This window comes from Desmodus rotundus, chromosome 3, assembly GCF_022682495.2.
Source record: "Desmodus rotundus isolate HL8 chromosome 3, HLdesRot8A.1, whole genome shotgun sequence".
In the NCBI taxonomy this organism is placed as follows: domain Eukaryota; kingdom Metazoa; phylum Chordata; class Mammalia; order Chiroptera; family Phyllostomidae; genus Desmodus; species Desmodus rotundus.
The window spans coordinates 55,399,743-55,413,169 of NC_071389.1; the positions used below are offsets into that span (position 1 = coordinate 55,399,743).

The 13,427-nt window shown below is 34.1% G+C and overlaps 2 protein-coding genes across 8 annotated transcripts in view; both read right to left on the minus strand.

Moving 5' to 3' along the window:
- Window positions 1-13,427, minus strand: part of ZZZ3 (zinc finger ZZ-type containing 3) — a 97,073-nt gene that overhangs the window by 59,013 nt on the left and 24,633 nt on the right. For 3 of the 7 annotated variants that reach the window (XM_053919790.1, XM_045199579.2, XM_024565511.3), the window contains exons 1-2: window positions 4,456-4,589; window positions 2,732-2,885 (exon numbers count right to left, since the gene is read on the minus strand). In XM_053919790.1, the coding sequence (XP_053775765.1) occupies window positions 2,732-2,754 (23 nt within the window). In that variant the 5' untranslated portion in view covers window positions 2,755-2,885; window positions 4,456-4,589. Of the gene's footprint in view, window positions 1-2,731; window positions 2,886-4,455; window positions 4,590-13,427 lie in introns of those variants that run through there. The other 4 variants (XM_045199581.2, XM_045199580.2, XM_045199582.3 and 1 more) reach the window with 2 other exon arrangements.
- On the minus strand, window positions 6,051-7,406 carry LOC112309304 (protein S100-A10-like). The gene has a single exon (XM_024565516.3). It carries the CDS (start codon window positions 7,127-7,129, stop codon window positions 6,815-6,817), a length of 315 nt encoding a protein of 104 aa, XP_024421284.1. The 5' UTR covers window positions 7,130-7,406; the 3' UTR covers window positions 6,051-6,814.

Here is a 13,427-nt window from a genome sequence, read left to right on the forward strand (position 1 = left end):
GCCTATGAAGGTTTGAGAAGCAGTGCCTTTGAGTACGTGTTTTACTAAAACACGTACTCCAGACAGTATTTTACTAAAATAGCAGTGTTATCAAGTTTCAAACTACTGTATTTTGCCGTGTACAATGTGCACTTTTTTGCCCAAATTTTTGAGGGAAAGATAAGGATGCACATTATACATGGGTAGTACCTGACATACCTTATATCTGTTCTCGTGTTTTGTAATTATTTATAACAAAATTCCATGTATCATATGTTCAAAAATAAATGCTAAAATTCCTTTGTAATACAAAAAGCAAGTATCTAAATATAAATTAATTAAAAAATTAAAACAGAAGATTTTTTTTTCCTGAAAGTTTGGGCCAAAAATGTGGGTGCACATTTTACATGGTAGCACATTATACATGGCAAAATATGGTAAAGTAGACTTGTTTATAATATATCTTTTAATTCCTTATTTGATCCTAATAATAAAATATATTTATAAATAAAGCCACGATCTCTTTGGCAGAGAACTGTAAAATTCTCTTGCCTGAAATTAACATGCATGAACTTAAGGTAATAAATTGCTTAAAATTCTGAAGAGTTAAATGATATTTTGGTATTTTTCCCTCTGATGATTTCCTTCTGTCCTAACCTTTTTCTTCATCTTTCCTATTTTGGACAGGCATACTTTCTGTAGTTATCTGATAAACTGAGTACAAAATTCAACGACCAAAAGGGGACCAAAAATATCCTGATTATCTCAACCAAGTCTAAACATTGTTATGCCCTGCTTAGCGAAGCATGAGAAATTAAAGCAGTTGTTTTCCTCATTTCAGCTGCATAATACAGTTACTGAAAAAATTCAGAGAATTTCTCTGGAGCACAAAATAAAAGTCCTAACAAAAATTAAGTTGCCAAGGGAACAGAAAGAAACTCAGTTTCAAACTAGTATCTCAGAAAAGACCCCTGCTAGTTAACTAAATTGGAGGCACATGGTGAAATCCTTAACCAAACTCAACTTGAACTGGAAATTCAATCACTCTAGTCTTAGAATTAAAGGAAACTTACATAATCATACTAGCAAAACCCAATCTAGCAATTAGAATATAGGCTTCCATATATGTTATCCACCAACTAATGAATATGGCACTTTCTAGAATAGAAGGGAAGAGAATACATTAATTCACTAGAATTAAACAGGCTCTCTCCTCTCTTCCCTACCCTCAGAAAGTTTTCATTCTATTGGAGGACTTACCTGAGAAGGGTAAGCAGTCAGCCAAATTTCAGCCTTTCCATTCATATTAAGCCCCAAATCCTACCTATAATTCCACATATCTCACCCATTTATTTTATGTTGAACTAACCTTCCCCCTAATTTGAATCTATTATTACCTCAAATTTAATAGGGTTCTGAAGCACTCTCTGAAACAGTATCAGCTATGTTTCAGATCATAAATTTCTAGACCCTGTGATCACATCTGTAGAAGTCTGTTAATAAGAAGTGACAGGAAAAATAAACATTAAACTAAATGATCCACCTAATGAAACACTACTCCAGCTACCATCTTTATTTAAGAAAAAGAAACCTCAAAATGATATTTGAAAGACACTGCCTGTAACGTTTTGCTCCTACTATAATTACCAGAGTAGTATAGTTTTATTTTGGGGATTGAGGGACTAGTAATCCTCCAATAACATCAATGTACTAGTTGGTATTTACAATATATTTAGTTTTATTAAACGGACAATTTTTAGGAAACTGGTCATGGTAACAGGCAGACAAACCAAAGTGAAAAGCAAAAGGAGCAAGAGCAATTGGAAAGTGTTACCCATATGATTCTTTTTCAGTCTGTCTTGAACAGCGATTTTCAATACATGCAGTACCTGACTATTTAGTTAGGGCACTGACCTCTTTTCCCTTAGAATTGTCAAAAAAAAAAAAAAAAAAGACAACAGTCAACACAACAATAGCTGTCTGGTGTGAGTAAATCAAAATTACAACTATTTTAGGGACAGATTGGCAAAAAATATAATAAATTTTTTTGTGTGCTGCAGAATTTTATTAATTAGTTTATGTGTTATCAGATGAAAAAGGTTGAAAATCGAAGGTCTAGAATATAAACATGAACTGCTTAATAATGGATCATACTATCCTTGTCACATAATTCTTTTATGACAGTTTCTTCAGCCAAGCAATTACATAATTTCTAATAGGTCAAAAGTATCTATAAGGTTAAAAGTGTACAGTGAAACCTGGGAACCACCTATGCAATTCAACTTACTCTTAATATTCACTTCTCTAGAGCCTGGGAACTCTATTATGTATTATCTTGTATAAAAGGACCTTTTCTTTCTTTCCCATTAAGAGAGACAGATGTACGATAGATGATAGGCTGACTGATAGACAGACAGATAGATAGATAAGATATAGATAGATAGATAGAATATACACTTAAAGAGACAATTGGGGGAAAAGAGAAGTCAAGGAATTTCATAATGCCCTTGATCAAAAATACCTGGTGTCAAATATGCTCTAGAGATTCCAATGTACTTAGTCACTTCATTTATCCCCCTGCTGGGAAGAATGGGAAAATATTCACCCCCATCCCATTCCCTATATAACTCCATATTCCTATAAACTGTACAATTTCCCATGCAGAGAACTATAGAAAAATAAGAAGCTCCCCCTCAAAAAAAAAAAAATCAAACTGTAGTTGTCTTCACTACTGCAAAACTAAATAACTTACCTGTACAACCAAAGATCTATCATTGTGGAAATATTATCTCTTTTCCTTATATCCTGAAGGAGTTGGAGCTATGATCTAGAATAGAGCTTAAGCATCAGGGTTTCAGACTTTCAGCTTCAGCCATGGAGAATACTAGAACCTCCTAAATTCCTTTCTTTAAAATAAAATAATAAAAAAAAAAAAGAATTAAAGAAGCAAATTAACTTATGCTAATAGATTTACCCCTTCTATAATAAAAGAAAATTGCAGGTAACAGAATATCTGGTCACAGTAACATCACTGGTAATTCTTGGTAACTCTGTAGTCTCAGAGATACTAAGAAACTGGAACAGGAATTTTAGGAACAACAACAACAAAAAGCTTGGCATATACTAAATCCTTACAACTCAGTATTAGTTTGAGTCAAATGTGACTCAGTTCTTTTTCTAGAGTCTCAGGCAGTATTTTTTTTTGAGGTGACCCAAAGACTGCCCTTGGTAAGAGTCCTCATACAGAATTTATAAACTCTTATTCTAAAGGTGTTCCCAAATTTTGGCCTTCATATGCAAAACTGGGAACTGAAAAACAAAAATAATTTAAGTTATGCACACCAAAGAATCAACCAAGTCTCCTATATCTACATGATAACCTTTATGACTATTAAAGTGCTACAAGACTATTATAAAGGGAAATTTCTATTATTTTGGCATATGGATTGTCAACAAGGACAAAAACAGTATTTTCTAGTTTTAGTACCCAGTTGGCCAGATATTTTAATTACCTTAATTAAGTTCAATTTCTTGGACAGTATGTTTAGTTACAGCTTTATTTTATAATAATGTATTATGATATCCTTTTCAGCCAATCGGGCTAAATGAGTTATGAATGTCCATTTGGAAACGAGGAACACTAGCAAAAGACTGTTTATGATGGAAACTGCCACTCTATTATAAACACAAAACTAGATATTCTAAAAGTGAGACTATTTTTGGTGACGGATTATCATTTTAAAACTGATGCAATTATCAAGCTTTGTAAACTAGACTTACTACCCAGTAAAAACAAATTATGGTTTTAGTCAGCTAGCAAGGGAGCAGGGCTGATTGATATCTGGTATCTGTAAGATGCAACCTCTCTCAAATGTGCCTTGTAATTTCTTGAAAAGCACAGGGTAGGAAAACTATGTAAGATAATTTAATACCACACTAAAATTTTTTTTTAATTAACAGGAGGGTACACAGTGAAAACATGGTTCTATAAAAAGTAATCCTTGACTTGAAAATTCACTCTTCTTATAACAAGGATTCCAACTGCCAACTCCTTTGTATCCGACCCTGAAAGCCTTTCACAAACATGGCAAAACATACATTATATTCTACAGTATGTAGTGGTGATGGCAATCATCAGAGTCAGAGAGGATCCACGATGTAAGATGTGTCTGAGAGTATACACTGATACACCCAGTCTAGCACTCTATCCAGTTCTAGTCAGCCACGTTATTACCTTTTTGTATAGGGTTTATTAAAGGAACATCATCAGTTAGGGCATTTACCAGGCAAGGATACCGGCAACTGTTATTTTCACAGAACTGATACTTGCAGCTGAGTTCTATTAGCATTAAGACAGACAGGATCATGCAGATGTGTTTCTAAAAAGCCTGATACACTGAAAAACAAACTGTAGTCAATTAATTCTACTAACACTACAGCCTACTTGGCCTTAATTAAGATTACATTTTTTCTTACCTTTTTAAAAGTGTTTCGCCTAGTATTTGATTCCCAAGCGTCTGCATTTATCTGTCATCACTGTTAATGTCCATGTTACATTGAGACTTCGGGTATTAATTATTTATATGGTGTACTAGCACAACTTGATATCTGTGAAGGGAAACCACAATATAGTCACTATGGATGTGTAACTGTTTACAGATTTGTGGATAAAACTGGTATTTCTAAACACACAGCACACTGCATTTTCTAAGAAATTACAAAAATAATTCCTTATATTTAGCTATAAAATGTGTTATCTTCAATGATAGATGACTTGCTAATAACACTCTTACAAATGCTTTTCAGAGTACTCACATAAAGTATTTCAAAATTTAATTCAAAATTTAAATTCTTACAAATTTGAGAGCTCCTCAGATTCCTTTTGACTATCAACATAGATATACATCATTTTCTAGAAGTCTGTAATTTCTCAGACATTAGTAGAAAAGCATTGTTTTATTATACAATAATCTTAGGGAATAAATCTATAATGCTTAAGAACACAGTAAAAAAGATCCCTTAAATGAGACTTTAATATATTTGATGCCTTTTAAAGTAATATTTTTGCTTTGATTAGATTATCCCCTCTGTGATTATTTTGTCAACATTATTTTGGAAGTAAATAGAAAATAAATATGACAAAATAAATGAAGAAAAATGAACGCAGTTCTAACTGTGCAAATATTCCTTAAAAGCTAGCTTCTTAAAAGGTGCAAAGATTTATACGATCTGAAGAGAAACCCGAGTATTAAAAGCCAGCTTCTTAAAAACACGGGCTTGGTTGTAGGCCACAAGTCTGAAATACACATAGATGTGCTTACAATGAAGAGAAGCATTATAAAAAACTTTTCTACCAGTTTATTAGTGGAAAAAAATGAGCTACAAAAAATACTTATTCATATATATCAAAGAAAGAAACCGATGAATGGCATTCTTAAATGATTCACCCTGGTGTACCATTCCCAATTCCTATAAAATAAAAGGAAAGAGTAAGGCTCTACCAAGAAAATGCAGATAGCCTTAGGCTGTTTTGTGGATAAAATGTGTTACTGGAGTTGCCAATCTGCCAGACCTTCTCAGTAAAATCTTTCATTAACATTAGAGTAGAAACTAATATATCAAATATATCTCAGTTTTTTTTTAATTAAGAAAATAAAGTAGATAGTAATTAAGAAACCCTGACATCTATCCTCAAGCACTTAAAACAATTCTCTATTCATTTTTTCAAATGTTAAAAGACATTAATAACAAAATTAAGTTTTAAGTATTCCTTAAGTTGTTATAAATTTTCTTGTAAAAAGCAAAGAAGTTAAAACTAATCAAAACTCCTGAATTCCCTACACTGCTCATTTCACTCACTATACATTTCAAATTTAAGCATCAAGCACAAATTCCATATGCATTCTGCAGCAGATAAACTACTCTGAATTGTAAAACCTACAATATTTTATTTGAATTATTTAACTACAGTAACTTACTTCCAGAAGTTTAAAAAACCTGGTTATTTCATCTTTAAAAAAAGCATACAAAATGGGAAACAAACCATTTAAAATCCTATTCCTAATGCCTCTTATTTATTCCTTGCCACAGAGCTCTGCTTGTTTTCATGTACTAATAAATTCATTGACCATTCAAAAACCAATCTTATCCAAAAAGAATTACTTTTCCTACTGTTTGCAAGCTAACACTGGTACTACTGTGTCAAATAAATTACAGGACCTCAGATTCATGGCACATATGAAATCACTTCAAAACACTACAGAAAATCTCACTACAAATGATCGATACTAGTGATATAGCAAAGTCATAAGCCACACAACTTACTATAAAAATAAAACTGTGAAGTCTAAGTTAAATCCAACCTAACTTATAAGACACTGAAGATTTTTTTAGTTTAATAAGATCCTGGGAAAATACTCAAAAGAACGGTTATATTACAGATTCGATTCTTCAGTTGTTATAAGTGAAAATATCAAATATGTGCACTACATTATGCCTTTAAGTAACTGTAAAAGAAACAAAGAGGAATAGTCAAAGTCGGTGGTAAAAAGCATTTGGAATGGTCAAAGGCAGAAATACCTTTCCTAGACAATTAAGCTTATCACAGTCACCTACTATAGAGAGCTGAACCAACTTTTTTTAAGGAACTAAAAAAGAAACTTGTTTATTGAGGCATGAAAATGCAAGCAACATAAAAATCAAAAGCTTATCTGGCTTTAATTGGCTTTTCTTCTCTTATCAAATGGGGTGGGATTTTTTTTGTGCATTTTCTAAGGGTTCCCAACTGCTCCTGATTTCCTAATACAGGGGGAAGCTGTACAGCAGATAACTCTTATCAGGGCAGGATTAACTTCTCAGTGCTGCCTACTTCTTTTTCTTCTGCTTCACATGTGTGTACTACAAAGTAATTGTTGCAAATGATGGGGAGCCCAGCAATTAGCAGAAAAAAAGTTCTGGAACCCAGTCTGCCATCTTGGCACTGGTTCAGGTCCTTCATTATTTTGTCCACAGCCAGATTTTCCAAGATTTCTGGGGACTCCTTTTCCGCAAATACTCTCAGGTCCTCCTTTGTTAAGCAGCCTGTATCCTCAGCAAGTTTGTGAAACTTTAATATCATGTTTTCCATGGTGTGTTCCATGTGGGAGGGCATTTTAGTGAGGTCTTGATCAAGATGAGACAGGATTGCTCGGCTGACTAGGATGCGCAGTTGGTGACAAACCAAATTTTTATTTGGTACAAAGTATAATCAAAGAAGAGCACTTTTCCTGCTCCCTGAACTGGACCTCCCACAGGTCCAGTATCTTGGATATCTTCAACAGATTTTAGATATAAGCCTATTTCAATGTCAACTGAAAGACAGCACAAAGAATATCAGATTTAGTGGAGGGAGACAGAAGTATGACTTCTGCCCCTAATAATAACTGACCATATCAAACCACTCTGTGCTTCTGCACTTCATTTTTTCATCTATAAAACAAGAGACAAAATACCTGCCTACTACCTCTCAGAGGGTCAGAAGAGATTATGTCTGTGAAGTACTTCAGTTTGTTGGTTTTCAGACTTTAGTGTGCCTAAGAAATTCCTGAAACTAACTACAGCAGAAATTCAGGTTTGGCACTCTGGATGTGTATACATAAATCTTTAGTTTTCATTGACTACTTTAGGTCATCCCAAGTTCCACTGGGGGCTCCCCCAAAGACAAGGATTATATTTTGAAAAAAAAACTGCATCAGTTTCTTCTGAGACTTTAGCTGTAGCATTACCCTAAGTACTTGTTTAAAATGCAAATTTCTAAACCTCATCCTTAGAAATTCAGATTCAATAAACTTGGGACAGGGCACAGAATCTTAATTTTATCAAATACAACAGGTGATTCAAATGTAAGTGGTTCATGATCCACCCTTTTACAAACCCTGAACTAAATTCTTCCATTCATATTTCAAATCCTTCCCTACCTCTCCAGTGTCACCAACCATGACCAACCTTAGGCCTCATATCACTTTGAACTAATAATGCATCTGCCTTATAATTGGTCAAGACTTTAAGTCTTGTCCCTTACAAATGCGTGGTCACAGAGTGATCTATAAAAAGCACACTTAGTCACTCTCCTATCTAAAACCCTTCCTAGCGACTGAAACAACTAAAGATCTGGACAAATGTAATAAAGTTGTTTTTCAGACGTTGGCAACCAGATAAAGTAGGACAGTGATCAATGAAAGAGGAAAAACATGAAACAAAGCCTTTAACTGTCCCAGATTAACTGCTTAGAGTTTTCAGGCCGCAGAGCAAGGAGCGTTATCCCAGACAAAGCACAACAGTCTCCCTGAGTTAAGATGAAGAAGTGAGGAGTCTGGGGAGATCAAAGTCCGCAGGGATCCCAAAACACTGTACCAGAGAGGTGGGAGCTGTGGAGAGACCAAAGACAGACCTCAGAAGCTCTGCAGAGATCCCTCTCAAGTCTTGATCTGAGTAATGATCACACTGGAAAACCATTCATAAGGAGTGCAGAGAAAGATACGCATAGCCAGGGGTATGCTGGAAAATGTGTTAACAACTGCAGGTAGTGAGTGGTTTGTACTTCATGGTTTATAGGGTTACCAGTTATCTGTGGTGTCAATATTCCTACCCATCAGGTGATACCAGAGTGCAAAGTTGGGAAGAGATACATTGTAGCAAATTACCACCAGAGCACAAAAAGAGTAATATGTAATAATACAAGTAGGAGGTAATGAGTTTTGAATATTTATTCCCTTTGCTCTTAATATAATTGATTTAATTATAAGATTATATGACTTGATTATGTTAAGAATTAAACCAGCTCACCAACTTCCTGACATTTTAATAATTGACTTACACAAAGCTCTAGCATTATCAGTGCCCATGGCTCACACAGCCAGGAACACTTACCAAACAGAATAGAAAACCTCGTAATTCACGTAATCAATTAGTGATTCAGAGGGTCATTGCCTCAGTAGTGGGGCAAAATGAGCTCTAGACTAAATATAGCTTTGGCCCCACCTAACAAAATTTAAAACAAGTCTCAAGACAATAAAGCCATTCCCAAGGAACTTAAATGTGTCCCAGAACAATGCACAAGAATATTTACAGAAATACAAAGATGTCCAGCGCCAAAACAAGGTAAAATTGATATCTGACAGGAAAATACCACCCTTGATGAGAAAAATCAATCAAGAGAAATGTGACAGACTTATCAGACAAGAACATTATTATATCAGTTATTGTAACTGTCGTCTATGTTAACTGTAGCTTGTATGTTCAAAAGGTAAATGGAAATATTAAGCATATTAAGTAAATGCCAAAACACCCTGGCTGGGTAGCCCAGCTGGTTGGACCATCATCCCACACAACAAAAAGACTGCAGGTTCAATTCCCAGTTGGGGTGTGTAGGAGAGGCAATTGATTGATGTTTCTCTCTCACACTGATGTCTCTGTCTGTCTCTCTCTCTCTCATATCAATAAACATATCCCCAGGAGAGGATTTTAAAAAATTCAATCAACATAAAGACATAGCAATAGAAACTACACAAAATAAAACAGAGAGAACACAAAGAAAAAACACAAATGAGCTGTGGGATACCATCAAACACCCTAGTATATGAGTAACTGACATACCCAAAAGAAGCAAAATTAAAAAATAAAAAAGAGACTAAATAAATCCAAACACAAGAAACATGAAGACAACTATAGCCAACTAGTAACATCAAAACCAAATTGCTCTAAACCAGTAATAAAAAGATATGCTGAAAGCAGACAGAGAAAAACAACAGACTGTACACACAAGAAGAAACATACAATTGATAGCAGACTACTCACTGGAAATAAGACAGTAAAGTTTAAGAGTTTATGTTTAAGATATTGAAAGAAATTATCAACTAAAATTCCAATAGCCATAGAAAATATCTTTAAAAAACTAAGGTAAAATAAAGATGACTTCAAATTGTAAATGTTAAAAGAATCCATCACTTACAATCACTAGAGGAAATGTTAAAGGAAGTTCTGCAAGCAAAAGGAGAAAGATACTAGATGGAAGTCTGGATCTATCCAAATGAAAGAAAAGCACCAGAAATGGTAAATGAGTATAAATATAAAAAGACTTTTCTATTTTATACCTTAATTTTTAATCTCTTTAAAAGATAATAGACTATTTACAGAAAAGACAGCAATATATCAAGTTGTTTATAACATACATGAAAGTAAAATGTAATAATAGCACAACAGCCAGGTGGGGGGAAATACAATGTTGTTAGACTCTTATACTACATGTGAAGCGGTATAATATCACTGCAAGATACACTGTAGATGTATGCATACTATGAACCCTAGAGCAACCATAGGAAGGAAGGAAGGAAGGGAGGAAGGGAGGAAGGGAGGAGGGAAATAGAGGATTTAATAAGTCAACAAAGAAAATAAAATTAAAATATTTTTAAATAAACTCAATCCAAAAGAAAGAAGAGGAAAAAAAGAACAAAAAACATACAGGAGAAATTTTTAAAAAGCAGTGACAGCAAGATAGATTTAAACTTAATTATAATCAAATAATCACTTTACTGTAGCCACTTGAAATATAATTGATCTAAAACAGTTAAAAGTAGTTTAGTTATTTGGAAAAAGTTAATTGAAAATAATAATAATCAATAATTTTTAAAGAATTCACGTCATATAAATTATGGCCAAAATAAAATTAAATTAGAAACCAGCAACAGATCTCTGGTCAAGATGGCGGCAGCACAGACAGACATGGCTACCCCCTTCATACAACCACATCAAAATTACAACAAAAATATACAACCACCATCATTCAGAACCGTCAGAATCGAGTTGAATGGAAGTCTGACAACTACAGAATTAAAGAAACCACAGCTATCTAGACTGGTAGGAGGAGTACAGACAAAGAACGAACTGGTCTCACATCCACGTGTGGTGGATAAAAATTCGGAAGGGATATCTTGGGAGCCAGGACCCCCAGCCCAGGGTTCCAGTGCCAGGAAGATACGCCTCCACAACTTCACTACAGTTTTGTACTTCAAGTAAGCTCCTTACAAATAGGGAACAAAATCAGAGTATTTTTCCCTTTCCAGAGGTGAATTCTTGAGTTACTCTGTAATACAGCTAATTCAGCCAGACTCAGAGAGTCTAGTGGTTTGTAAACAAACCATTAACTGTTCTTAATTATACATCAACAAAGCATGTTTATTTCTGGAATAGAAGCTCTGGCTTATTGAAGAAATTAAAGAAACCTAGGAATGTTGGGATAGAAGACATCTGAAAACCATGGGAATACAAAAAGTTCAGTCTTTGAAAAATTCTGTAAACATATCAATCAAAGGTAAACACAGCTACAGCATATATTTTAAAGGGATCTAAGTATAATGGGAAAAAAAGTTTTATGTTCCAAACCAAATGAAACCACTTACTGGTTATGTGACTTTATTCAATTAAGTTCTGACACTAATTCCTTGTCTGTGAAATGGGGGGGAATACCACAGAGAATTGTCCTGTGAATTAAATGAAATAATTTATATAAAGTACCCTGAGTACATAATGTATAATCAATATAATAATGATGTTAACATTAATTATGTCCAATATGCCAGGCACTATGCTTTATATGCATTATCTCATTTAAAACTCTCAAAAAAAACCCTGTGGAAGTATTGTTCCTATTTTACATATGAGAAATCTAAGGCTTAAAAGGTTAAACACTGGGTTAGCCCAAAGTCCATATGGCTTTTTCCATTAAATAAAAGACACAGTTTTCATCTTTACCAATAACTTTATTGATTTCGATATTTCAAATATGTTGGCTATCTCCTGTGTGGTATAATGTTGACTGTTCTCAATTAATTTCTCGATTTGATCACTATCCACCTCAAATGGTCTACCCAGCCATGGAGCACTGTCCACTGAGAAATCTCCAGCACCAAACTTCTCAAAGCACTTTTGACACGTTCAATCAGTCACAGCACCTTCTCCATACACTTCTCCATACAATCTTTTTTTTGCATTTTAGCTGCATTTTTACCTTTCTTGAAATAATAAAGCATAATATGCCAAAAATGTTGCTTATTTTCTTCCATCTTCAATATTAAAATGACTTCACAAAAATTCACCAATTTTGATACGTTTTTTTAAAACACACACTGACATGGCAGCTGTCACAATGCACTCCAACATAATTGTATCAAAAGGAGTGAAAGACAACTAAGCGCTACTAGAGCCATCTTACAAAAAAATAACCAAACGAACTTTCTGGCCAACCCAATATTTTATCCAACATTACACAACAAATTAAGTGGCAGAGGAAACAGTCTTAACCACTCTACTAATACTGTACTTTACAACAACAAAGAACTTTCTCATACCTTCACAATAATCTCTAAAGTAGACAGGCTAAGCATCATCTCATTTCCAGTATATAGCAACAACTCAAAAAATGCCTCTGATCACACAACTAATAGAATCAGAACCTGAACCTAGGTCTCCTGCCTAAATTCAATCCATAAGACTCTGTGGCTCTCTACAGTATGCTAATAATTTTATTTTATAAACACTGTGAATGAAGAACTCCATCCAGGAGAAAAGATAGATTATGCCTGAAAAAATAGATTAATATACGATCCATGTTAATTAATGCTTCTTCCCAATGGTTGTCAACATTCAAGTTTTCCAGAAGTTAAAATATAGATTTACTTGAGAATATAAAGACTTCATACTCTTTACACAAAATCTGTAAGAATAAAAAATAGTCAGTGCTAATCAAAATTAGGATATATTTTGAAAGGTCTGTTGTTATTTTCTGGAGCATGTTTCTTGCTTAGTGAATGACATCATTTAACAGAACTAGAGAAGAGAGTTTTATACTTCTTTGTAAGTTATTCAGTCTCCTTCAGTCAATCCCTCTCTCTGTTCATTAACAGGGAAAGCACATCCATCTATGGAGTTCACGCAACAATATAAAGCTCACAAGCATACTGTTTAGCAAAATACAGATACAAAGAGCATATTGTGTGTTTGTTAACATAAAATTGGAGAACAGGTGAAACTAATATGTGGTAATACAGTTATTTAATTTAAGCATGGCTGACCCAATCTACATGTACACATGTATATATGTGTGCATGTGCACAAGCTCACACAGCCTAGGTTGCAAGCAGCACCAATCATAGTCCCTCCATGAGATCTGTTATATGGCTAATGATACAGTCTGAGAGACAGGATTCTAGGGTGCAAAAAAATAAGGCTGAAACTCTCCATAGCCAAGCAGCAGAGGGAAAGAGCCCTAAAAGAACATCATTTAAACACTTTGATTTAGTTTTACCTAAAGCTAGATAAACAACCGAAACTGTTCAATTTTGAAAGTCAAAAAATTCCCTTAGTTGATTGATGACTTACAGGAAATGAGAAGAGAAAGCATCTATATATCATTC

Coding starts and splice junctions, on each gene's coding strand:
- LOC112309304 (XM_024565516.3), bottom strand. CDS start 7,129: ATGCCCTCCCACATGGAACACACCATGGAAAACATGATATTAAAGTTT.